The sequence below is a fragment of the Podarcis erhardii genome, assembly GCF_964252035.2.
Source record: "Podarcis erhardii genome assembly, chromosome: 17".
Taxonomy (NCBI): domain Eukaryota; kingdom Metazoa; phylum Chordata; class Lepidosauria; order Squamata; family Lacertidae; genus Podarcis; species Podarcis erhardii.
Genome location: NC_138515.1, coordinates 30,374,592 through 30,402,336, shown reverse-complemented (window position 1 = coordinate 30,402,336; position 27,745 = coordinate 30,374,592). Strand labels below are relative to the sequence as shown.

The 27,745-nt window shown below is 44.2% G+C and overlaps 1 protein-coding gene across 2 annotated transcripts; it reads left to right on the top strand.

Annotated features, from left to right (window-relative positions):
* Window positions 1–11,882: 11,882 nt before the first annotated feature.
* On the top strand, window positions 11,883–20,736 carry SLC25A51 (solute carrier family 25 member 51). Of its 2 annotated transcripts, none has more exons than XM_081845495.1 (2): window positions 11,883–12,041; window positions 17,893–20,736. In XM_081845495.1, the coding sequence occupies exon 2, from the start codon at window positions 17,930–17,932 to the stop codon at window positions 18,809–18,811; it is 882 nt and encodes a 293-aa protein (XP_081701621.1). In that variant the 5' UTR covers window positions 11,883–12,041; window positions 17,893–17,929; the 3' UTR covers window positions 18,812–20,736. The 2 variants fall into 2 exon arrangements, with proteins under 2 accessions (XP_081701621.1, XP_081701620.1); XM_081845494.1 differs by lacking the exon at window positions 11,883–12,041 and adding an exon at window positions 12,049–12,196.
* The last annotated feature ends 7,009 nt before the right edge of the window (window positions 20,737–27,745 follow it).

Below are 27,745 nucleotides of genomic sequence, written 5' to 3'. Positions count from 1 at the left end.
GCGCGCACGGCCGCGCCGATCATAGAGATCTTCCCAAGGAAGGGAGGCGCACGAAGAGAGCATTTCCTCGGGATCTCTATCATGGCGATCACATGGTCGCCGGGGTCCTGGAGAAGAGAGATCGGCTGCAGCAAAGGCGGGAGGAGAGGGGGGAGCCTGGTTTGGAGGAAGCGGGGTCGCCGATGTCTTTGAAACCCAGCCACGTTCACACACACACGCGTGTATCTTTGGCGATGTTGTTTCTAAGGTGCCTCGGGGGTCAGGCTCGTCACGTGTGCACAGGGCAGACTCACTTCCATGATAGGGCAGGCATAGCTGTCGACTTGCAGATTTGAAAATAAGGGACCAGCAGCCTCGAAAATAAAGGATCAGCAGCCAAAATAAGGGATTTTGACTTAGCTTATACAGAAATTCGGCACTGATGGAGCCAGGCTGCTTTGGCTGCCACTGACTGTGTTTTGCAGGGGGTCGGACTAGATGATCCTAAGAATCTACAACTCCCACCAAAGAAGAGGGGCAGACAAAACGGATGAACGACGTCGAGATGGCAAAGCTTCCAGGCAGAATTAGAAACCAGGAAGAGGACCTCTTTAATAAAGAATGGGGAAAGTTTATAATTGAGTTGAAAAGCTATTGTAAAGAGTTACATACATTGGTAGGATTGACAGAAAACTTGTAGTAAAAAATTGAACTATGGGTGGGCAAATGATTTATAAAAATAGAGTTATGAAAGGGATGCAGAGGGGGAAATCACTACATTAAGATGCTGCACTGGCTGGAGGGGATGCTAAGCAGCACATTGGGGCTGCCGTCGTCCTGGCGCGAGGAGTTCCATCGGCCCTTCCCCGCCCAAGAGAGAGGGAGGGAGGGAGACTCTCGCCCACGCCGCCCGCGAGCCCGGCATGAGGCGGTTGTGGCGCCATGGCAGCCGCTGAAGTGCCGCCCTTCTGCGTCCCTCCCCATCCCTCCTCTTCCTCCTCCCTCAGGCCGCCTCCTCAGCCACCGCCTCCGGCTTCCCCTGGCAGCGCGGCGGAAGAGAGGGGCTGCCTGCCCGCCCGCTGCCACCCATCTCCTCACGATGCGCCCCTGAGGGGGGAAAGGGAGAGACGGAGACACGGCAGCTCGTGCCCGCTCTCTCTCTTGAGGCGGAGGACCCCGAGCTGCTGCTTCCCTCCCAAGCCGGGCGAGCATGAAACCCAGGAAATTTAAGGGACATCATCAATAAGGGACAGCAGCGGGACATGGCGCTGGGATAAGGGAGTTTCCCGCCAAATAAGGGACGGTTGACAGCTATGCACGGGCGTAGCTGGGGAGGGGGCAGCTGCCCCCACAATTAAGTAAATAAATAAAAATGCCTAACTCAGTGTAGGTTTTGAGAGGGTTTTTTTCCCCTGAGCACTTGGGGGGTCAAAAGAAAGTAATTTCAAGCAACTGATGTTGAGACATTTCATTCCAAATCTGCTAGACCAGTGTTTCCCAAACTTGGGTCGCCAGCTGTTTTCAGACTACAACCCCCATCATCCCTAGTTAGCAGGACCAGTGGTCAGGGATGATGGGAATTGTAGTCCAAAAACAGCTGGAGACCCAAGTTTGGGAAACATACTGCTAGACAGAGCCAGACAGAGGATAATGATACACTCAATGATGCCCTGGGCAATAGATGATGATGATGATGATGATGATGATGATGATGATGATGATAATTTATACCCTGCCCATCTGGCCGGGCCTCACCAGCCACTCTGGGTGGCTTCCAACAAAATATTAAAATACAGTAATGCATCAAACATTAAAAGCTTCCCTAAACAGAGCTGCCTTCAGACGTCTTCTAAAAGTCTGGTAGTTGTTGTTCTCTATATTGGTCATAATATAGGTATGGAAGCACGGGAACGATTGTGGGATATAAAATTTACAGCATGTTATGGTCTAAGAGAAAATAATATGAAAATGATACATCGTTGGTATCTAACACCGCATAAACAGTCAAAAATGTATACAGTGGTACTTCTGGTTGCGCACGGGATCCGTTCCGGAGCTCCGGTCGGATCCCAAGGTGTGTGTATCTGGAGGTGCTGCTTCTGCACGTGCGCACAGTGCATTTTAGTGCTTCTGCACATGCACACAGGGCGAAACCCAGAAAAATACTTCCGGGTTTGCTGTGCATGTATCCCGAAGGATACGTAACCGGAGGTGAATGTAAGTAGAGGTACAACTGTAAATCTAAATCGAACAAGTGTTGGAAATGTAACTAGAAAGAAGGTTCTTTTCATCATATGTGGCAGTCCTGTAGTAAGGTTACTGGGAAATGATATACAATGAATTGAAAAGGATGTTCAAAATAACTTATTTTTAAAAAAATACTTTGGACCTACGTGCCCTAGCAGGTCTAAAACCATTTTGGGATTCAGGAAGGGTTGCTCGGATATTGTTAAGAGATGGTTTGCTAAGATCCTTGCAAGAATTTTGTCGAAGTCAGCTAATAAAGAGATGCCTCGATAGTTTCTGCAACCCGTTCTGTCACCTTTTTTAAAAAAAAGATTGAAATTTTGGCATCCCTAAAGTCTGCTGGGATCTCCTCTCTCTCTCATATATTTTGATGGGCTTGTGAAGTTGTTGTGCAAGTTCATTTCCGTTTCATGGGGTTGAACATGCTTTTATGAAAGCCTTCTCTGTACTCAAAATGCGGCTCTGCTTTATTGTCATCAGAGTAAAGGAATTGGTACTAGATATCTATCTATAAGGGACGCGGGTGGCGCTGTGGGTTAAACCACAGAGCCTAGGACTTGCCGATCAAAAGGTTGGTGGTTAAAATCCCCGCGACGGGGTGAGCTCCCGTTGCTCGGTCCCTGCTCCTGCCAACCTAGCAGTTCGAAAGCACGTCAAAGTGCAAGTAGATAAATAGGTACTGCTCCGGCGGGAAGGTAAACAGTGTTTCTGTGTGCTGCTCTGGTTCGCCAGAAGCGGCTTAGTCATGCTGGCCACATGACCCGGAAGCTGTAGCTGGCTCCCTCGGCCAGTAAAGCGAGATTAGCGGCGCAACCCCAGAGTCGGTCACGACTGGACCTAATGGTCAGGGGTCCCTTTACCTTTATCAATCTAGATACAAATACATTCTGATGACCAATTTGTGATGGAGCTTGTTGGGAGCTTGTTGAATTGGACAGACTTGGGTGGAGAAGTCTGTGCTGTAAAGACCTAGTTAATCTAGGTTTTGAGAAGTGTTGTGTACAATAGGTTAAAAAAAGATAGGTAAAGGACACCTGGACAGTTTATTTTTATATATATATATAAATATTTATTAAGGTTTTTTTTTATAAAAGAAATGCACAGATAATAAACAACATTGGTTATATCGTAACATAATTTCATAACTTCTTTGGACTTCCTCACGTCTTCTGCTCCCACTTTCATCGTTGGAAAGTTTTTCAAGCAAATTATCAACTTGTTTGCAATCTTATATCCAATCATTTAAATATAATCTAACAATTCTCCAAAAGGTTTATGTTTTCCTTAATCTGACTTATCATCAAATTCCAGTCTAATTTAGTGGTGGCCAGTTATTTATGATCAAGCATCCTTCTTAACATTCAACCAAATTACAATATTTTTGTAAATAAGTCTTAAATTTCTTCCAATCTTCTTCAATCCTTTCTTCTCCCAGGTCTCGGATTCTGCCAGTCATCTCCGCCAGTTGCATATAGTCTATCAGCTGCATCTGCCACTCTTCCAGTGTGGGTAGATCTTGAGTTTTCCAGTTCTTGGCGATGAGTATCCTTGCTGCCGTTGTTGCATACATAAAAAATGTTCGGTCCTTCTTTAACACCTTCTGGCCGACAATACCCAGGAGGAAGGCCTCTGGTTTCTTAGTGAAGGTATACTTAAATACCTTTTTCAACTCATTATATATCATTTCCCAGAAGGCCTTCACTTTAGGGCAAGTCCACCAGAGGTGAAAGAATGTTCCTTCATTTCCTTTACATTTCCAACATTTATTATCAGACGAATGGTATATTTTGGCAAGTTTAACTGGGGTCATGTACCATCTGTATATCATTTTCATTACATTTTCCTTCAAAGCATTACATGCAGTGAAGTTCAGCCCAGTGGTCCACAACCTTTCCCAGTCCTCAAACATAATGTTATGCCCAATGTCCTGTGCCCACTTTATCATAACCAATTTAACCGTTTCGTCTTGTGTGTTCCATTTTAACAGCAAGTTATACATTCTTGATAATACCTTAGTCTTTGGTTCTAAGAATTCTGTTTCCAACTTCGAAGGACCCCTGGACAGTTTAGTCCAGTCAAAGGCAACTATGGAGTGTGGTGCTCATCTCGCTTAATATCTAGCAGATAAGAGAACATACTGTGAAGCTGGTAGTGTAATTTATGTCTCTCAGACTAATATCAATGTACTTATTTGTAATACAGTGGTACCTTGGTTCTTCCATTCCAGAAGTCCATTCCAAAACCAAAGCGTTACAGAACCAAGGCGCATTTTCCCATAGAAAGTGATGCAAAATGGATTAATCCTTCAAGACTTTTAAAAACAACTCCTGAAACAGCAATTTAACACAAATTTTACTATCTAACAAGACCATTAATCCATAAAATGAAAGCAATAATGTACTGTACTATTAAATAAATAAGACAGTATTGTAGATGATAAAAAGTAAAATTACGGTAAGTTTTTTCTTACCTGCACTGATGAGGGTCAGTTAGGGCAGCTTCCGATGCTCCTATGAAGTGCGGGCACTAGCGTAAATTGTGAAATGTAGAGGCTTAGCCATCAGATGGCAGCAGAACCTCATTTCCTTGATTGATCAGCATTGATTACGTGAGATGTAGGAAGGGATTCATACCTGCGAAACTGGAAATCAAGGTAGCTCTCTCCAAGATGTTATGATCCCTATGTAAGTGCTGATAGAATTGTTGTAGTTAAGTTTGCCAAGAGAAGAATGGCAAAATAAGCTATGGCAAAACTGACCGGAAAGCTCAGGAACCAAGAAGACCAAAACTTAAAGAATGGGAAAGATTTATAATTTACTTGAGAGGCCACTGTAAGCAGATGAAAACATTAGCAGGATTGCAATAACACTTGTAATGCAGAAGATATTATGGATAAAAAGGAAAAACATGAGATTTGGATGCTGAAATAATATGCAGTTTAAAAGGTTTATAATAGGACACAATGGAGGGGAATGTGGGAAGTCTGGAGATTCAGAGAAATCTCCAAATATGGATATGTATTTTGTATTGTTGTAGCTCTGTACTTGTAAAATCAGATTTAAAATATTACAATAAAAATAAAAATAAAGTTTGCCATGATGATGCAATTCTAAAGCAGTAGTTTTCAAACTGTGTTCCGCATGATTATAGGAGTCCACAGAAGTTTACAGGGGGTTACTTAAATATGGTGTATAACTGAGCGGAAATACAGCTTTTCAAAACAACCGATCTTCTCATGCAATGCAGAGCTGCAAGAAAATGTGGGCATGCATTCATTGCAAGGATATTCCTCTGCCAATGGAAATGGCAACAAGTACAAAGAGCACAAGGGACGTGGGTGGCGCTGTGGGTTAAACCACAGAGCCTAGGACTTGCCGATCAGAAGGTCGGCGGTTCGAATCCCCGTGATGGAGTGAGCTCTCGTTGCTCAGTCCCAGCTCCTGCCAACCTAGCAGTTCGAAAGCACTTCAAGTTGTTGTTGTTGTTGTTTAGCCGTTTAGTCGTGTCCGACTCTTCATGTCCCCATGGACCAGAGCACGCCTGGCACTTCTGTCTTCCACTGCCTCCCGCAGTTTAGTCAAACTCATGCTGGTAGCTTCAAGAACATTGTCCCACCATCTTGGCCTCTGTCGTCCCCTTCTCCTTGTCCCCTCCATCTTTCCCAACATCAGGGTCTTTTCCAGGGAGTCTTCTCTTCTCAAGAGGTGGCCAAAGAATTGGAGCCTCAGCTTCATGATTTGTCCTTCCAGTGAGCACTCAGGGCTGATTTCCTTAGAATGAATAGGTTTGATCTTCTTGCAGTCCATGGGACTCTCAAGAGTCTCCTCCAGCACCATAATTCAAAAGCATCAATTCTTCGGCGATCAGCCTTCTTTGTGGTCCAGCTCTCACTTCCGTACATCACTACTGGGAAAACCATAGCTTTAACTATACGGACCTTTGTTGGCAAGGTGATGTCTCTGCTTTTTAAGATGCTGTCTAGGTTTGTCATTGCTTTTCTCCCAAGAAGCAGGCGTGCAAGTAGATAAATAAGTATCGCTCCGGAGGGAAGGTAAACGGCATTTCTGTGCGCTGCTCTGGTTCGCCAGAAGCGGCTTAGTCATGCTGGCCACATGACCCGGAAGCTGTACGCCAGCTCCCTCAGCCAATAAAGCGAGATGAGCGCCGCAACCCCAGAGTCGGCCACGACTGGACCTAATGGTCAGGGGTCCCTTTACCTTTACCTTTACAAAGAGCACAGCCTTTTCAGTTTTGGCACCAATATGTTTAAGTGCCCTCCCTCTCATGGTACCTATGTCCACCTGGCTTCATTTCTTACTTTCCTTTAGGTGGTTTTGTTTCAAGAGGCATTTGGCCCTACTGCTTTCCTGGAATATCTGTTCTTTTGTTTGTTGCTTTTATAGTCAGACTACATTTATTGTTCATTTAAAATTGTCTCGATGAACAATAAGTGTGTTTTTCAGCAGAAAGTTGAGGTGGAAATGCTCAGAGATACACAGTGCTTTTTCTATTTAAAAAATGTTTAGGGGCACTCATTAGAAGAAAATCCCTAAGGGGGGAAACAGCCCAGTGAGGACTGAGTTTGCTCAGCTGACTGCTGCTGTACAGAGGAAGAAGGGAAAATGAAATTGAGGGGCTTGAACCTGCAACAGTAGCATTCTACAGTGTCAGTATTTTTTGTAGATCCCACTTTTGCCTGATAAAACTAAATTAACTGTCTTTTGGGCAGGACTTTGTACTTGCAGTTTGTACTTACTGCCTTTTGCACGTGCAAGTACATTCTAGTTTTTCCAGTTTAACAAGTTAAAGCATGGGGGTGGGGAATAACACTTGCGGCCACCATCAACAAATAGCAGCAGAGTTAAAAAAAAACCAAACTGGTTAACCTTCCTTTTTAAGTTTGTTACAATCATTTCCAGTGTGTTCGTTGCCGTTGCTTTGAACAAGTTTCAATTTGTTAGCTGATCCACATATAATTATGGCGAGGCAGAGTACAGTAGTACCTTGGGTTACATACGCTTCAGGTTACAGACTCCACCAACCCAGAAATAGTGCTTCAGGTTAAGAACTTTGCTTCAGGATAAGAACAGAAATCGTGCTCCAGCGGCGTGGCAGCATCAGGAGCCCCATTAGCTAAAGTGGTGCTTCAGGTTAAGAACAGTTTCAGGTTAAGAACGGACCTCCAGAACGAATTGAGTACTTAACCTGAGGTACCACTGTATAAATAACATAAATATAATCGGTGCTTTTTTTCTTTTAAAAATGTTTAGGGGTACCCTCATTTTGATTCAAGAAAATCACCATTTTATAGTTAAAATTGGGGAAAATAAATACAGTAAATGGTCAAAAGGACAAAGATTCACAAAATGTTTAGGGGTATGCGTACCCCCAGAAAAAAAGCACTGAATATAATAAATAAATGCATATGAAGACCTTGGGGAAAATATTTTAGAAGTCACAGACAAAAAACAAAGAAACAGGCAGAACAAGGTAATTTGAGTAGTCTGTGAGGCTTTTGGAATTATTCTTTGCATGACACTTTTTTATCTTCAGTTTGACTGCTCCAGAAATGCTTTATAAGCAAGGAAAGACTGTTTCTGGGAGAATATCTGGTGCTTAAGCTTATTTGCTGGTAGTTTCAGTCTTCCTGAAGACAGCGGACTAATTTAGATTTGGAACTTTGCCTTGTTTGAACAGTCTCTGGTTGTAAAGACAAGCAGGAAAGAGAAACAACAATGGAGACTCTGCTCTTGGAAATACTATCCTCTTTCTTCTTAGTATTAGTCAGAACTTGCAGGATTGGACCCTGTGCCCCTTGATCTAAAGAAGAGAATTAAAGAAAAACATAATAATGCTTGCATTAGCAATGCTGAAGATTAATTTTAGATAACACACAAGGCTCAGTAGAAGCTAAAGTTCATGCTTATCTTAGAACATCAAGTAATAAAATATTCCACTTCTTAACTCTTCAATCTCCTCAGTAGGGAGTAAACTGAGTTGCCAACACAGACTTTACAGAAGTGAAATACTTTACCAATGCAGTAATTCAACTGGTTGGTTGTGCTTTTTTAAAAAAAAATGGGCCTTTTTTTGTCAGAAAAGGTGACAGATGGATAAATATTTGTGCCCCACTATAATTTTGTTTGATGCATTTCACATTATCATCACTATCTGTGTAAACAGGGGCTGCCCACTGCTATGGGGGGACTCCCTGTAGACAATAAGATCTTATTTTTGTGTGTGAGAGAGACACAGACAGACACAGAGAGAAACCTCACAAAGTTGCTGCATAATGCTGCAGCACGATTGCTGACAGCAGTGAGACCTTGTCAGCATATAACAGCTGCACTCACTCTGCACCGGTTGTTAGTTTGCTACTGGGGCAAGCTCAAGGTGTTACTATTAGCATATGAAGCCCTTAACAACTTGGGACCAGTTTACCTACAAGACCTCCTTACCTCACATGCGCCAGCTCAGAATTGGCACCACTACAGGTGACATAAATACCCATTCCACATTTGTAAGAACTTGATCGTTCACTGTTGCAACACCTGCACTCTGCCCGTTGAGATCAAGCAAGCACTCTTGCTGCAATCTTTTCGGCACAAGCCCATGCAGCCAGATGCTTAGTAAAGTCAAAGTAACATTTAATCTGTTACAGTATTTTTACTTCTGTATGTTTTAAAAGGGGTGTACGGGGTGTTACGGGACGTGGGTGGCGCTGTGGGTTAAACCACAGTGCCTAGGGCTTGCCGATCAGAAGGTCGGCGGTTTGAATCCCCGCGACGGCGTGAGCTCCCGTTGCTCGGTCCCTGCTCCTGCCCACCTAGCAGTTTGAAAGCACGTCAAAGTGCAAGTAGATAAATAGGTACCGCTCTGGCGGGAAGGTAAACGGTGTTTCCGTGTGCTGCTCTGGTTCTCCAGAAGCGGCTTAGTCATGCTGGCCACATGACCCGGAAGCTGTCTGTGGACAAACGCCAGCTCCCTAGGCCTATAGAGCAAGATGAGCGCCGCAACCCCAGAGTCGTTCACAACTGGACCTAATGGTCAGGGGTCCCTTTACCTTTACGGGGTGTTACAGGAAGGGGTAGCGGGGGAAACGTCATGCTCCTCCTGGGGTAGTTGGTCCACCTTTGTTCCCAACACTACATTCACCTCTCATCTGTGGCTCCTAGAAGCTGCCAGCATGCAACAGCAGCCACACCTCGGCAGAGGTGACTTTATGAGTTTGAGTTTGTAGACTCTGTTTGAATTTGTGATCCTTGTCAGAATACATGCTTTTGAATGGATTAGTTTTTGTTACTACTGACTATTGATTTGCGAGTAGGGATCACTCCCACTATTGAAGCTTACATTGGCCTGAGTTCTAGGCGTGTGTTTTTTCCTGGTACACCTCAGGAGAAGGCATGGACTGGCCAGCTAAACCAGGTGAGGGAAGCCGATGGGTCTCAAACCCTCAGGAGTTAGGGACTTCCACTACATGCAAAGACAGGCTCCGGCACATAGCTGTCAACTTACAGATTTGAAAATAAGGGACCAGCAGCCAAAATAAGGGATTTTAGTCAACCAGCTCCCGAGCCAAAGGCAGAAAGCCCAGCCAACCCACCAGCCAAACAAAGCCTCAAGTGGTGGTTCCCACAGCGCAGCAAACCGGCAAAAGGGGTGCAGCAAGGAAAACCACTGTCACCTCTACGCTGGGAAGTGCTGAGCAAAGGCAGGTCCCCAGGCAACGCGGCCGATTTGATAGGCACAAGGCATGCAAGCTCCACCCCTCAGTCATTCTTAGACTTCGCCAAGCAACACAGTTGGAGCCTCCCTCCTCCCTGGCCGGCAGGGAGGGAGGGAGAGGAGCTGCTTCCTTTGAAACCCGGGAAATTTAAGGGACATCATCAATAAGGGACAGCAGCGGGACACGGTGCTGGGATAAGGGACTTTCCCGCCAAATAAGGGACGGTTGACAGCTATGCTCCGGCAGATTGCACAGATGAGACCAATAGTGGGTCCAATGGTCAAAAAGGTTTCTGCACCTGCTGTAGAGGAAGGGAAGTGAGGGGAAGGTGGGGCTTGTCAACCTGGGAAGGTAGCTTACCTAAAAGATGGAAAACCCTGATCCTAAACCTCTGCTACCTTGTGGGATATTTTGGGGAGAAGAAAAGGCTCAGGAGTAAACCCTACACAAATCCAGAGTGGAATCCCTAAGATGGTTGGATGGCACCTTATACAACTCCTTGCGGCAATTCCTGCTGCCAAACATATTGCTCTGCTTTCCTTTGTACCACATCAGCAAGGCCAAGAGCAAGGTCTGAACAGTCCAGGACCTCCATACACACTACCCAGGGACATGGGTGGCCCTGTGGTCTAGACAACTGAGCCTCTTGGGCTTGCCGATCAGAAGGTTGGCGGTTCAAATCCCTGCGATGGGGTGAGCTCCCGTTGCTCTGTCCCAGCTCCTGCCAACCCAGCAGTTCAAAAGCACACCAGTGGAAGTAGATAAATAGGTACCACTGCAGTGGGAAGGCAAATGGCATTTCCATGCGCTCTGGTTTCCATCATGGTGTCCTGTTGCTCCAGAAGCGGTTTAGTCATGCTGGCCACATGACGCAGAAAGCTGTCTGTGGACAAACACTGGCTCCCTCAGCCTGAAAGCGAGATGCGCGCCACAACTCCATAGTCGCCTTTGACTAGAGTTAACTGGCCAGGGGTCCTTTACCTTTACACACTGCCCAGGCTTGCGCCTTGGGAAGGACATTTTGGTGCTGCTATCACAGCAGTTTGACTTCACCCCTAGAGACCTATTCCATTGTCTCTCGAGAAGGACTGATGCCAACATATTTTGTAAGAAGGGTTCTGGGGAAAGAGAAGTGGGAAGAGAGAAAGGAGGTTTAGGACAGACAGTAGAATTTCATTCTTTTGCATAGCATATGAACAAAACTTTTGCGTAGGTGTCACTGTTAAGTTGTGGGTGAACATATCAGACGCCACAGCGATTCTTCAAACAGCTTTTCACAGGCCAGAACAGAACTGAAGGGTTCAGCCAGCCTGCTTATATAGAGCTCCACTACAGCGCAACAGTAACCACTTTCTGTAACTATCCAATCACTGAACGTCACTTTCAATCCCTTATTTGCATATGTGGACCTGAGTGAAAACTATCTACAGTATCCCTCTGCTGGCCCAGGGTGAAAACTTCAGTACATAACAGTCACATTAACAGGTACTTTATTTTCCATATTGCCTGCAGCAGTGATGCCTCTTTCTGAATATGACCGATTTGAGTGATTCTGCGACTTGAAAGCTTCGAAGAGGAACTTTTAACAGAAACGTATATTTTAAAAATATGAATTTTCCTTTTCCTATTTGGTGTGTAAACCGCTTTGGGGCTGCTTGCGGCTTATAGATCCTACGAAGTGGATCCTACGAAGCGGCTTATAGATCCTACGAAGTAAATACAGTAAACAGATAAAGTTGCCCTGCTCGAACAGCCGGAAGGGGGCGCTCCTTCGAATCCCTCTCCGCGCATGCGCTTTCCGAGGGGGGGGGAAAAGGAGTGACAGAGGCGGCGCCTGTCACGTGAACGCCCTCCTCCTCCTCCTCCTCCTCCTCCTGACGTCACGCGTCTTTGCGTCAGGGCGTGGCGAAGGTCCCTCTCCCCGGCCGGTTCCCGCGGGGCTGCCGCTGTCAGAGCAGTTGCCGAGAGCGGGAGCGTTCCTTCGCGCGCGGGGCCGGGCCGGGCTGCAGGGACGCGCGCGCGTGCACGTGCGCTCGTGAGCGCGCGCGATTGGGGGCATCCTTTCGCCGCCATGAAGCCCCGGCGGGTGAGTGTGGAGTCAGCTGGGCTCGGGGGTAGGAGTGCCTAGTGGTTAGAGGAGGAGGAGGAGGAGGAGGGCGAGATGGGGAGCCGGGCCGGGCCTTCCTCCTCCTCCTCCTCCTCCTCCTGCGTGTGGCCGGTGCCTGCTGACCTCGGGCAAGGGTAAGGCCAAGGCCCTTCCGGACCTCTCGCTGCCAGGCGGGGCTCCCTCGCTTTTTCCTGCCGCCTTCCTCTCGCCGTCCTCTCGCTTTCCTCCTCCTGCTTGCGGGAGGTGTTTCGCTTTGCCGTTGTTGGCGAGGAGAGGTCGGGATCCTGTTTTGCTTGGGAAGGCAAAAGATGAAATAATAATAATAATAATAATGTTTCGTTTTGAAAGGCACAGGGGCAGAGCTGGCAAAAGAACAATAAGTAGTAATAATAATAATAATTAATAATGCTTTGCTTTGAAAGGGGCAGGGGCAGAGCTGGCATAATAATAATAATAATAGTAATAATAGTAATAATAATAGTAATAATAATAATAATATAATGTTTTGCTTTGAAAGGTGCAGGGGCAGAGCTGGCATAATAATAATAATAATAATAATAATAATAATAATAATGTTTCGTTTTGAAAGGCACCGGTGCAGAGCTGGCAAAATAACAATAAGTAGTAGTAATAATAATAATTAATAATGTTTTGCTTTGAAAGGTGCAGGGGCAGAGCTGGCATAATAATAATAGTAATAATAATGATAATGTTTTGCTTTGAAAGGCGCAGGGGCAGGGCTGGCGAAATAATAATAGTAATAATAATAATAATTAATAATAATGTTTCATTTTGAAAGGCACAGGGGCAGGGCTGGCAAAATAATACAGTGGTACCTCGGGTTACATACGCTTCTGGTTACATACGTTTCAGGTTACAGACTACGCTAACCCAGAAATAGTGCTTTAGCTTAAGAACTTTGCTTCAGGATGAGAACAGAAATCGCATAGCGGCAGCGGGAGGCCCCATTAGCTAAAGTGGTACCACAGGTTAAGAACAGTTTCAGGTTAAGAACGGACCTCCAGAACGAATTAAGTACGTAACCAGAGGTACCACTGTAACAACAACAACAACAACAACAACAACAACAACAACGTTTTGCTTTGAAAGGGGCAGGGTCAGAGCTGGCATAATAATAATAATAATAATAATAGTAGTAATAATAATAATAATGTTTTGCTTTGAAAGGTGCAGGGGCAGAGCTGGCATAATAATAGTAATAATAATAATAATAATAATGTTTCATTTTGAAAGGAACCGGTGCAGAGCTGGCAAAATAACAATAAGTAGTAGTAATAATAATAATTAATAATGTTTTGCTTTGAAAGGTGCAGGGGCAGAGCTGGCATAATAATAATAGTAATAATAATGATAATGTTTTGCTTTGAAAGGCGCAGGGGCAGGGCTGGTGAAATAATAATAGCAATAATAATAATAATTAATAATAATGTTTCATTTTGAAAGGCACAGGGGCAGGGCTGGCAAAATAATACAGTGGTACCTCGGGTTACATACGCTTCTGGTTACATACGTTTCAGGTTACAGACTACGCTAACCCAGAAATAGTGCTTCAGCTTAAGAACTTTGCTTTAGGATGAGAACAGAAATCGCGCAGCGGCAGCGGGAGGCCCCATTAGCTAAAGTGGTACCACAGGTTAAGAACAGTTTCAGGTTAAGAATGGACCTCCAGAACGAATTAAGTACATAACCAGAGGTACCTCTGTAACAACAACAACAACAACAACAACAACAACAACAACGTTTTGCTTTGAAAGGGGCAGGGCTGTCGAAATACTACTACTACTAATAGGAGGCAGCGCTGCCTCAAAAGTGTGGGAACACCCCCACCCAAAAACCCCCACATATTTTCGTGCACAAAGGAGGCTAGTTCCATAAGGGACATTTCCTGTGTTTGTTACGGTAGGCGTGTATTAGCAATACATATAATACATTTGTGGGGAGGGAACCTCAAAGAGAAATATTTTGGTTCCCAAATGAATTTGAAGAGGATTTCCTTCCTGCCAACTTGCAGGGCTCAGGCTGCTTGGTAGCCATAAAGAAGCTGGCAAAAGAACTTTGGTTGAGGGTGTGGGGTGCAGGGAGGGGAGGGGAAACAGAATATATACATGCACGTGAATGGAGGATTTTCAATACAATGACTTAACCAATACTCGCATTCGCTTTTCAGCAGGTGAGTCATAAGGACCAGACATGCAAAATTTACACGCCTCTGTTATACCCAATTGCAATTCAATGTATTCCTGTTGTGTTTTATGATTTCCCTGTTATTGTAAGTGAGCCGGAACTGGTCTGTGACCGTAATAATAAAAAATTCAATTCAATTCAACACCAGCACAGAAGACATTGGCTTTCCACACCAGGGCTAAAAAGGATCGCAAACTCAAATTTTTCCACAAAAGCAGTTGGTCGGATTTTTCTGCCTTCCTCACAGCAGCTCAGTTCTTCACAAACCAGCCAGACTGTGTGCACAGTTTAAAGCACATTCCCCTTCCCTCCCCCCAAATAATTCTGGGCACTGTAGTTTGTAGAGGGTTGCTGAGAATTGTAACTCTGTGAAGAGTAAACTACAGTGGTACCTCGGATTAAGTACTTAATTCGTTCCGGAGGTCCGTTCTTAACCTGAAACTGTTCTTAACCTGAAGCACCACTTTAGCTAATGGGGCCTCCTGCTGCTGCTGCTGCGCTGCCGGAGCACGATTTCTGTTCTCATCCTGAAGCAAAGTTCTTAACCCAAGGTACTATTTCTGGGTTAGCGGAGTCTGTAACCTGAAGCGTCTGTAACCCGAGGTACCACTGAACAGGTACCAGAATTCTTTGAGGGAAAGGATGTGCTTTAAAGGTCTAGTGTATATGCAGCCTCATAAGCAAAGGATGAAAAGAGGCGTTTGGAGCAAAACGGCTGGGTTCCCTCCCCATTTCAGAAGTGGAAAGAGAAAGAGAACAGCTGTAGTAGTAGTAGTAGTAGTAGTAGTAGTAGTAGTAATAATAATAATAATAATAATAATAATAATAATTTATTATTTGTACCCTGCCCATCTGGCTGGGTTTCCCCAGCCACTCTGGGTGGCTTCCATAGAAACCAAAAATACACTAAAATATCACAGATTAAAAACTTCCCTGAACAGGGCTGCCTTAAGATGTCTTCTGAATTTCAGGTAGTTATTTATCGCTTTGACATCTGATGGGAGGGCGTTCCACAGGGCGGGCGCCACTACCGAGAAGGCCCTCTGCCTGGTTCCCTGTAGCTTTGCTTCTCGCAATGAGGGAACCGCCAGAAGGCCCTCAGTGCTGGACCTCAGCGTCCGGGCAAAACAATGGGGGTGGAGACGCTCCTTCAGGTATACTTGTCAGGAGGAGGGCAGAGGCCTGGGCAGGAGTTGGCAAGGTTTACCTCGCCTGGGCTGGTTCACTCCAGCGGAGATACCTCTATGAGCCAGATTTCCGGCGTCTGAATCGGCGCAGACATGATTTCCGGCGCCACGGAAGCAAGTCCCCGTGCCGTGCTGCGCCGGTTTAGCACAGTGCACGGGGACCCACTGAGCAGGCTGCTTGGTTTGGGGGCGGCTCGTGAACCGGTTAAACGGCCCCATTGGCCGCTTGTGGCCCCTGGGCCTTAGGTTGGCGACCCCTGGGCTGGGGAATGGAGAAGGAATCTGTGGCAGATGAAGGCTGCTGCAAGGAAATAGAACTTAACAGACTGAGGAAAATAAAGTAGAAGTTTTTAAATGCTGACTGCTGCTTCTGTTCAGTCAACCAGGAACGTGCTTGGGTGGCAAGATTTAAGACGCACCAGCAGCAGTTTCCTGCAACTTGTGTCCTGATGTACAGAAAATGAAATATATTTATCACATGATTGGTGGCAATAGTGATCTGCTTAGTCTGAGAATATATGAGGAATGACTCAGTTGGCAGAGCATGAGCCTCTTCATCTCAGGGCCATGGATTTGAGCCCCACATTGGGTGAAAGATTCCTGCGTTGCAAGGGGGTTGGACTACATGACCGTCGTGGTCCCTTCAAGTCTGTGATTCTGCAATGCAGATTTGTTATTGGCTGTTACATTTTAAACATCGAAAAAGAATGAGTAATGGATTTGGCGGAGCTGCTTAAAAGGAAAATGATGTCGGTTTAAATAAAAACGGCGAAACATTGGAGCTTTTCCTGGCTAGGCCCCAACTCCTTTAACCAGATGCAAATACTTGGTTGCTATGTGGGTAGACTCTTGTAGATGAGAAAAATTCCTCAGATAGTAAACGAACTTTGCGCTGGTTGCTGCAAATATATGATTGTAGTCACCAGCTGAACCACCTTGGGGGTACAGTTCTGTATGTGGGGTGTTGGGGGGGGAAGGCCCTCTCTCTGGTTTCTAACCACTTCATCTCAGTTGACAGAAGGGCCTCTTCAGATGATTATAATGCAAGGACAGATTGATGTGGAAGCAGAGATTCTTCCAGGTACCCAAGCCTCAAGTTATGTATTGGATAATCTTGTTACTAGCCTGTGCAATAGAGTAGAGCATCTTGGACCAGCCATTTCTCCCTTTCCCAGCTGCCACTCCAGATACTGCCCAAAAAGTACACAAACATTCCCAGTGCTTCTCTTTTTAACATGCCCTTTAAGACCCTGCCTTCTTTGTGAAAGTGATTATCTGGAGAAAGTTGTTTACCCAGAGCTCTGCAAGAAGAAAGTAAGAAAATGAAACTGTTTGGGAACTATGGTGAAACTTGGAAGCAATTTATCTGTTTGCTGAGCTGAGTAAAGTGCAAATAGATAAAAGAAGATAGCAAGCAGTAAGAAAGGGAACTAGCCTTGCAGGGTTCTGTTTTCCTTTTTGAAGAGAATGGTTTGCATTATACATGTTTTCTGTCCATGGAAGACTTAACTTTTCTTCCCAGTTACCTTCTGTAATTAAATGCACTATGAATTTTATGATAATAGTCCCTGCCAGAGAAACATGAAATTAACTTTGTGTGGACCTAAGATAGTGCTGTGTGAAATGCAGGAATTAAATTCCATCCTAAAAAATCCAGACATGGGGTGTCAGTTGAGATGGGATGAGGTGAAGATTGCCTAAGCTGATCAGACTACTAAAAATTACTTTAAACTTTTCTTTACTGACTTCAATATAAATATTTTCAGGGCGGTTCATACTATTTCGGGGAAAATAGTTGGCCCAGACATGTCCATATATGTGTGTGGGGGGGTGAGTTTTCAAATTTAAACAAATCCATCCAAATTATTTAAATTCAATACATTTTCCCAAAAAGTGATTACTGTATTTTTCGCTCTATAAGACGCACCAGACCACAAGACGCACCTAGTTTTTGGAGGAGGAAAACAAGAAAAAAAATATTCTGAATCTCAGAAGCCAGAACAGCAAGAGGGATCGCTGCGCAGTGAAAGCAGCAATCCCTCTTGCTGTTCTGGCTTCTGGGATAGCTGCGCAGCCTGCATTCACTCCATAAGACGCACACACATTTCCCCTTACTTTTTAGGAGGGAAAAAGTGAGTCTTATAGAGCAAAAAATACGGTAGGTTTCCCACTCCCGTTGCAAGCATATGTCCATTAAATTCCTGATGTTACCGCTTCATTCTTCTTCTTTGATCACCTTCTCAACCTTCTATTAGTTTTAATCCATTTTCATAGCCAGCCGATTTTGACTCAGACATGCCCTCAATGCTTTTAAAGCCAGGTGTTCCCCTTTTACTCAGTGTTGAGGGTAGTTGGGGTCTTTCAGGGGGAAAAAAATGCATAGCAAAGTACATAAAACTAAGCTGAGTTATGTACAGCTTTGTTCACTCTTTCTGTAGGAGAAGAGAAGTCAACTGTGAAGACAGAACAAGCAGCATGATGGATTCAAAAGACCTTGTCCTGAACAAATCAACGGCAGACCAAGTCGGTCACCGCATTGTAAAAGTTAGCTCAGGCAAACATTACTTCTGTGGTTATTGTGCAGCCATCACAAATGTCGCCGTCACCTTCCCCGTCCAGAAAGTCCTCTTTCGGCAGCAGTTGTACGGCGTACGAACCAGAGATGCGGTACGTCAGCTGCAGAAAGACGGGCTCAGGAATCTGTACCGTGGGATCCTTCCACCGCTCATGCAGAAGAGCACAACCCTGGCAATCATGTTCGGCCTGTATGAGGACTTGTCTGCCGTACTCCTGAGGCACATGAGCGCGCCTGAAATTTTGACCCGCAGCTTGGCAGCCGTGCTTGCCGGGACCACGGAAGCGGTCCTGACCCCCTTTGAGCGCGTCCAGACACTTCTGCAGGACTACAAACATCACGACAAATTTACAAACACTTACCAGGCGTTCAGAGTTCTCCGAGACCATGGGGCCAGGGAATATTACCGGGGGTTAGTGCCAATCCTCCTCCGGAATGGCCCTAGCAATGCCCTCTTCTTCGGCCTCAGAGGACCTATCAAGCAGTGCTTGCCTGAAGCCACAACTTACAGTACTCACTTGATCAATGATTTTATTTGTGGAGGTCTGTTGGGTGCTATGCTGGGGTTCCTCTTTTTCCCACTGAACGTAGTAAAAGCTCGCATGCAGTCACAAATCGGCGGGGAATTCCAGTCTTTTTCCAAGGTTTTCATGAAGATTTGGCTGGAGCGTGACAGGAAACTGACGCACCTCTTCCGAGGTGCCCATCTGAATTATCACCGGTCTCTGATTTCTTGGGGAATAATCAATGCGACATATGAATTCTTGCTCAGATTATTGTGAAAAGTGCTTGTGGAGTTCATTTTCTCAGTTGGGCGCCAGACACACACAGAACTGTCAATTTCCAGGGAGAAATCAAACACACTAATAACACTGAACTCCAGCATAATAGTTAATCCGTAGGTAAAGATGCCAGTTTTAAACAGTGCCTACTTAACTCACAATGTATTCAGTCATATTAATGGCCTTTAAATCTGTGGATGCGAGTGAACTGTACCGCTAGAGCAATTGTTTGAAAAGTTTCCTCGGATATGCCTGAAGATGGATTCATTTGCTCCAGATCACCACCAACTATTCTCACACTCCTGGTGATCCAGAGAATGCACTTTGAAGAAATGTGTAAATGGGCGGAAAACTGATATTTAATTTGTCGCTTGGCCCTTTCGGAACAAACAGTGGCATGCTGTAATAAACTCCCAAGATGTCTCAAGTCTCCCCTTCCCCACTTTTTAAAAAATTATTCTTCCTTGAGCAGAGACTGCCAAATTTTGAAGAGAAATCCTTTCCCCCAAACCTTAAGGTTCTGTAAAAGTTGTCAAATAGCTTTTGCTAGACTGTTGATGCAAAGCAACACCTTGTCGAGATTTCGTATTAAATTTCAGAAACTGAATTCACTGTAAGCTCAGCGGTGGGAGTATCTGTTTAAAAATACATAGGTGTGTGTGTTGCTGGAAAGGTGAGGAAAGCTTTTAAGTGCCCTTTGTGTTACACTGCCACCTGACTTGTCAATGTGGTCTTTTGTGTGGCTCTTTATACTACTAAGTTTTGTTGCAAGTGAATATACTTCTCCAAAGCGTTGCTTTAGGAAGGATGGTGCGAATGACAATTGGTGCAATCCAACCAAAATTATGCATTTTCCCCATTGAATTCTCTCCCCCCCCCCCCGGTGATATTTAAACTGCTTTAGCTTTTTCGGTGGGTTGTGGTCTATTTGTTAATACTTTCTACAATTCTGGCATAGCTAATTGGTATTTGGATCTGAAATGTTATGTGCTGTCACCTAAACTTTGAATGCTCTAGTTAAGCAAGGCTTTATGTGCTTGAATGAAAATGACTTACCCAGGTATTGCAATTTTCAGGCTCTTTCACAGTGGTTGAAAAAGGAATTTAAATAGCTCCTTTGACACGCTGCTTAGGCTTCTTTTATGTTGGGAATGTGCCTCATGCACGGCCCTCACCTGTATCTCATTCAGTATAGAATCAATACAGGTAGGTCCAGTTCATGAGATCCGTCCACTCACTTTACAACAGAGAAGTTGTTGACTCAGGCCTTGCAAATATATATATATATAAAACTCGCATCAAGCGTGTGAACTGGCCCATAGTTCGGTATGAAGGACCATGCATGTATGTAAAAAGGACATAAGCTTCTGCAAGCTGATTTTCTCTGTTTATTCAATCATGCTAATAAACATTTCTCTGCGCATTGGAATTCAGGTAAAAAGCAAAAGATGAACAGAAGCAACCTAAGAGGTTTCAAGTCAGAGAGGAAAGCATGTCTGAATACCAAAATAATGCTCTTAACGGGGTGGGGGAGGGTGAAATTATTTTGTATAGTTTTTTGTTTTAATGCAAATAGGAGTTAATATTTTCCTTATTTGTGGCACACAGGAAAGCTTTCCCTAGCTGAAGTGATAATCCTCCAAGCGTTTATCCTCAGAGTGAGGGTTTTTTTAAAAGTGGAACTAATATCTCACTATTGAGATGGTGTGTTGTTTTTTGTTTCGTTTTTTACTTTATGTTGCCTGTTGTCAACCTGAAAATTGCCCTTCAACAGCCGTTTGTGAACCTATTTATCCTATTTCTTGATTCTTGTACTGTACCAGTGTATGCTGTTTAGCCTCACAGATTGCCAAGCACAAAATGAAAGAATGTTTGATATTTTGAATGTTGTGATTATCTGCATTTAAATAAAATGTCTGTTGGAATGTTTAGCTGGTAAAATCTGATTTTACCAGTGTGTTTTTTATTTTTTGATATCTTTCCCTTGATGGAATAAACAAACATAAATTTATTTGCTGCAATGAAGTAGACTAGCATTTTTCAAACATTATCTTACAAGTTTAGTCCATGTGAGATTAGAAGTATCTTGAACACTTGAAAAAGGAAGGCAATGAAGAATATTGTTCTTGTCAGACTTCCCTTTCTTCTTCTCAATTTATATTGCATTGTTAGAAAATAATTGCATAAATAGCATAATGTCCATGAGTGTGTTTTGGGGTGCAGAATTCTGTATAACAACATGGCGGAGTAGAGACTATACTACCATATTTAGAAACTTTCTCAGTAATAATAGGCATAGCCATCAGCTGGGCAATAACGCAAGAGTTAGGTACAGTGGTGCCCCGCAAGACGAACGCCACGCAAGACGGAAAACCTGCTAGACGAAAGGGTTTTCCGTTTTGGAGGTGCTTCGCAAAACAAATTTCCCTATGGGTTTGCTTCGCAAGACGAAAATGTCTTGCGAGTTCCTGCGGGGTTTTTTTCCTTCCCCCCTTTTTTCTAAGCCGCTAAGCCGCTTATCAGCTGATCCGCAAAGCCGCTAATAGCGCTAATCCGCTAAGCTGTCAATGGGCTTGCTTCGCAAGACGAAAAAACCGCTAGACGAAGAGACTCACGGAACGGATTAATTTTGTCTTGCGAGGCACCACTGTACTACCCATGGTAATTGTCTGCCTCTTGCGCAGTTCATGGGGTTCAAATCTCATTACAGCCTCACTGAAGTTAGAACAAAGCCCTTGCTCAACAAGACCTTGGCTACATTCAGCAGGAAGGTTGGTAGTACAATAGCTTTGTAAACGAGCATTTTGGTTTCCCTGCAAATGTCCTGGTCCTCAAACACACTGCACTTCAATCAGGAGAAAGCTGAACTCGCAGAGCTCAGGCGATGCTGAATTTCATCTTCCAAAGCAACTACTCTATTCCGAACTTAAAAATGGTAAGCGTAATGCTGGTGGTCAACAAAAGAGGTTCAATGACTCTCAAGGCAAATATAAAAAAATGTAGTATAAACACCAACAACTGAGAACTGCTGGCCTGCGAGTGCTCCAGTTAGAGAACAGCCTTTACAAAAGGTGTCGTGGGCTTTGAAGATGCTAGAACTCGGGATGAAAGGGAGAAAGGTGCTAAGAGGAAGGCATGCTTGGCAAACCCTCGCCCTGATCAACTCCCGCTGGAAATGTCCCCACTGTGGAAGGATGTGCGGATCCAGAACTGGCCTCCACAGTCACGGACTCACTTTTAAAACCATATATGTAAGACAATCTTACTCGGCTACGGACGATTGCCAGAGAAGAAAGAAGACATTCAGCAAGCCCATGCTGTGGCTTCTGCAAATTCCAAAACTATATGATGAGACTCTGGATCTTCTGCTGTTGAGTCTGATGGCATCATGGCCATCAGTGATTTTATCCAAAAAGAAGGCCACAAACCTATCACAGCAGGTCACTGAGGTTCTAAGCCTTCTAACTGTGGAAACTGGTTGTTTCAGTACTTGGAAAAGCTCCACTCTGGAGAATGCAGAGATCTATTTGCTGCCATCAAAACCATGGAATGGGTATTTAGGTGAAGCTTAGAGTTTACTTAGGGACGCGGGTGGCGCTGTGGGTTAAACCACAGAGCCTAGGACTTGCCGATCAGAAGGTTGGCGGTTCGAATCCCCGTGACGGGTGAACTCCTGTTGCTCGGTCCCTGCTCCTGCCAACCTAGCAGCTCGAAAGCACGTCAAAGTGCAAGTAGATAAATAGGTACAAGTAGATAAATAGGTACTGCTCCGGCGGGAAGGTAAACGGCATTTCCGTGCACTGCTCTGGTTTGCCAGAAGTGGCTTAGTAATGCTGGCCACATGACCCGGAAGCTGTACACTGGCTCCCTCAGCCAGTAAAGCGAGATGAGCGCCGCAACCCCAGAGTCATCCGCGACTGGACCTAATGGTCAGGGGTCCCTTTACCTTTACTAGAGTTTACTTGGCCTAATTCACCATCATTGCATCTGCTTTCTTCTTACTCAGAAATCCCCACTAAAACTTGGAGACACCTGGCGTTCGCCCCCAGGTGGCGGATGTCCAAGAGCTATTTTTTTGCCAACTCACACAGTACAGTCTTCAGCTCAGGGTTCCACTGAATAACACAAGCCATTGCAACTTAATTCAGAGCACAGTTGTAACACGTTTATTATGAAAGCAAGATAAACCAATGAAACATTAACATCACTCTTATAGGAATAAATACAAGTTTTTCCTGAAAGCTCTTGGAAGTGTGCTGTATGATATATAGATGGTACATGACCCCAGTTAAACTTGCCAAAATATACCATTCGTCTGATAATAAATGTTGGAAATGTAAAGAAAATGAAGGAACATTCTTTCACCTCTGGTGGACATGCCCTAAGGTGAAGGCCTTCTGGGAAATGATATATAATGAGCTGAAAAAGGTATTTAAGTATACCTTCACTAAGAAACCAGAGGCCTTCCTTTTGGGTATTGTCGGCCAGAAGGTGCTAAAGAAGGACCGAACATTCTTTATGTATGCAACAACGGCAGCAAGGATACTCATCGCAAAAAACTGGAAAACTCAAGATCTACCCACACTGGAAGAGTGGCAGATGCAACTGATGGACTATATGCAACTGGCCGAGATGACTGGCAGAATCCGAGACCTGGGAGAAGAGAGGATTGAGGAAGACTGGAAGAAATTTAAGATGTATTTACAAAAACATTGTAATTTGGCTGAATGTTAAGAAGGATGCTAGATTATAAAAAATTGGCCACCACTAAATTAGATTTAATTTTGATGATAAGTGAGATTAAAGAAAACATATTTTTTTTGGAGAATTGCTAGATTATATTTAAATGAGTGGATATGAGATCGTAAACAAGTTGATAATTTGCTTGGAAAAACCTTTTAACGATGTAAATGGGAGCGGGAGAAGTGAGGGAGTCCAAAGAAGTGATGAAACCGCGTTGTGATAGAAGTAAGATTGTTTATTATCTGTGCATTTGTATTCAAAAATTCTAATAAATATTTATTAAAAAAAAAAAAAGATAAACCAATGAAACATTAACATCACTCTTATAGGAATAAATACAAGTTTTTCCTGACAGCTCTTGGAAGTGTGCTGTATTTAAAGCTCACAACTATTATTACAAAATTTTAAGAATTTTAAAACTACATGCACAAATGTGTACTTCTGCATTATGTATTTTTAATGCCAAATGAGAAAATTATTATATACCAATAAGTTGTTGCCACAGATCTGTTATAAGATCAAACAAGGTACAGTGGGTGGCTTCCGTTGCTTATCCTACTTTCCAGGACCTTCTTCGGTCTCGTGGGATTTTATTATAGTGACTTGAAAATTTCACCCAACACTTTGCTGAAATGATTGCTTATGGAGGGGGAAAAGCCCTTTCTATACCAGCGTTAATCTTTCAACCCAGTCCAATGCATGGAACCCCCACTACATTCAGCAGTGCTTATACCACAGTAAGTGTGCACACAACTTAAGTATTTGCTTTTCCTTTTACAAATGTATTCACAAAATCCTTCCTCAAAATGTGCAAAAGTATTTCAGCATTGATTGTTCAAGTGTTCGCAGAGACTGTCTGCCTATAATATCCAATAATAGTGGTATTTGATAGTTGACATGCAAGAAATAATAGCTGAGGTTAATGGCCCCTAGTCTGCTGTGATAATGGTACAGTGGCTTTCATGCTTTATTATTATTATTATTATTATTATTATTATTATTATTATTATTATTATTATTTTATACCCCACCCATCTGGCTGGGTTTCCCCACCCGTTCTGGGTGGCCTCCAGGAAACAGAAATGTACTCTCACAGGAGATAAACCATTTAAACGTATGGAGCATAGAAAGAGTTTTCCTGAGTGTTAACTCTTCACATTAACAAACTCATGTTACGGGAAAATCAATGTTAAATTCATGAAGTATATATTTGATGTTCTGGTGTTTGTATGTAAATTTTATGCACAGGTATAATAATAATAATAATAATAATTTATTATTTATACCCCGCCCATCTGGCTGAGTTTCCCCAGCCACTCTGGGCGGCTCCCAATCAGTGTTAAAAACAGTACAGCATTACATATTAAAAACTTCCCTGAACAGGGCTGCCTTAAGATGTCTTCTGAATGTCAGGTAATTCTTTATCTCTTTGACATCTGATGGGAGGGCGTTCCACAGGGCGGGCGCCACTACCGAGAAGGCCCTCTGTCTGGTTCCCTGTAGCCTCACTTCTCGCAATGAGGGAACCGCCAGAAGACCCTTGGCACTGGACCTCAGTGTCCGGGCAGAACGATGGGGATGGAGACGCTCCTTCAGGTATACAGGACCGAGGCCGTTTAGGGCTTTAAAGGTCAGCACCAACACTTTGAATCGTGCTCGGAAACGTACTGGGAGCCAATGCAGATCTCTCAGAACCGGTGTTATGTGGTCCCGGCGGCCACTCCCAGTCACCAGTCTAGGTGCCGCATTCTGGATTAATTGTAGTTTCCAGGTCACCTTCAAAGGTAGCCCCACGTAGAGCGCGTTGCAGTAGTCCAAGCGTGAGATAACTAGAGCATGCACCACTCTGGCGAGACAGTCCGCGGGGAGGTAGGGTCTTAGCCTGCGTACCAGGTGGAGCTGGTAGACAGCTGCCCTGGACACAGAGTTAATCTGCGCCTCCATGGACAGCTGTGAGTCCAAAATGACTCCCAGGCTGCGCACCTGGTCCTTCAGGGGCACAGTTACCCCATTCAGGACCAGGGAATCCTCCACACCTGCCCGCCTCCTGTCCCCCAAAAACAGTACTTCTGTCTTGTCAGGATTCAACCTCAATCTGTTAGCCGCCATCCAACCTCCAACCGCCTCCAGGCACTCACACAGGACCTTCACCGCCTTCACTGGTTCTGATTTAAAGGAGAGGTAGAGCTGGGTGTCATCTGCATACTGATGAACACCCAGTCCAAACCCCCTGATGATCTCTCCCAGCGGCTTCATATAGATATTAAAAAGCATGGGGGAGAGGACAGAACCCTGAGGCACCCCACAAGTGAGAGCCCAGGGGTCTGAACACTCACCCCCCCCCACCACTTTCTGGTAACATCTCACAAACTATTTAATGAAGGTAACATCTCACAAACTATGGTGTCGTGTAGCGCCAGGGAGAGTATGACTCTCTTGAGTGATGGTGGTGAGCGACGTTGGGCAGAGATGCAAGTGAATTTTGGTCTTCGGCAAATTGGAGTTGCAATGTGCTTTTTCAGTAATGTTGGACTGGATTCCCTTTGGAATCCCGGCTCCACAATTCTAATCAGGTTGAGAATTAAGTATGACCCCTAGTGGGGGTTTTTGAATAGTGCACCATCTGCTCAATACTGTTCTCCCTGGACCAGCACAACAGCTACCAGCTTCAGGTTCTATAGGTTTTGTTGTTCTTCCAAAATATAGCTAATTAATTTGTTCTGGCCGGGCAGGCATGCTTCTTTTTGTCGTTTAGTCGTGTCCGACTCTTCGTGACCCCCTGGACCAGAGCATGCCAGGCACTCCTGTCTTCCACTGCCTCCCGCAGTTTGGTCAAACTCATGCTGGTAGCTTCGAGAACACTGTCCCACCATCTTGTCGTCCCCTTCTCCTTGTGCCCTCCATCTTTCCCAACATCAGGGTCTTTTCAAGGGAGTCTTCTCTTCTCATGAGGTGGCCAAAGTATTGGAGCCTCAGCTTCAGGATCTGTCCTTCCAGTGAGCACCCAGGGCTGATCTCCTTAAGAATGGATAGGTTTGATCTTCTTGCAGTCCATGGGACTCTCAAGAGTCTCCTCCAGCACCATAATTAAAAGCATCAATTCTTCGGCGATCAGCCTTCTTTATGGTCCATCTTTCACTTCCATACATCACTACTGGGAAAACCATTGCTTTTACTATACGGACCTTTGTTGGCAAGGCAATGTCTCTGCTTTTTAAGATGCTGTCTAGGTTTGTCATTGCTTTTCTCCCAAGAAGCAGGCGTCTTTTAATTTCATGGCTGCTGTCACCATCTGCAGTGATCATGGAGCCCAAGAAAGTAAAATCTCTCACTGCCTCCATTTCTTCCCCTTCTATTTGCCAGGAGGTGATGGGACCAGTGGCCATGATCTTTGTTTTTTTTTTATGTTGAGCTTCAGACCATATTTTGCGCTCTCCTCTTTCACCCTCATTAAAAGGTTCTTTAATTCCTCACTTTCTGCCATCAAGGTTGTTTCATGCTTCTTTAGGCTTATGGTATTCTGCAGGAATTAAAAGGTGACAAAACAATGCTTTCAAAGCATATGTGTGTGTACATTTCACACTTCAAAATCACAAACAGAATTGCTAAAGCTTTAGTTGTGTGTCCTAATATATAAATGTATAGGAATAATGCAAGGTCAACACAAGAATAAAACACTTGGTGTTAACCCATAACTTAGTTTACATCCAGATTTCATGTATGTTTTCTTAGAAAGAGCCACTGATTTCTAAGGAACTTTGAATAAATAAGCATAAAATAGGGATTGCTCTCAATGCTGTGTTTTATAACCGGAGAACAAGTTACCTATTTCGGTATGAATTTTCTCTTAATTGAGAGATGGAAAGTTTTTCCTTTCCTGAGGACAATGTTAGTTTCTACTAAGCCAGAGTAAAATTAACCTGAAAATGTTCTCACTATGAATTTTTGCACCTCAATTAAAAAAGAAAAAACCAAGATGGGGTGATATTGCATGTTCCATTTTGGGAGCACTAGTTTCCTAACGGAGTATAACTACAAGGCGTATAAATCAGTTACATGCCACTGAAAAAGTTTGTAGTGAAGATTACACACTACTGATTCTAGAATGTATTTTAATTAATTGACTGTGCAATTTTATGTACTGTGCTATTTTTACCTGTTGTTAGCCACTCTGAGCCCGGCTTTGGCCGG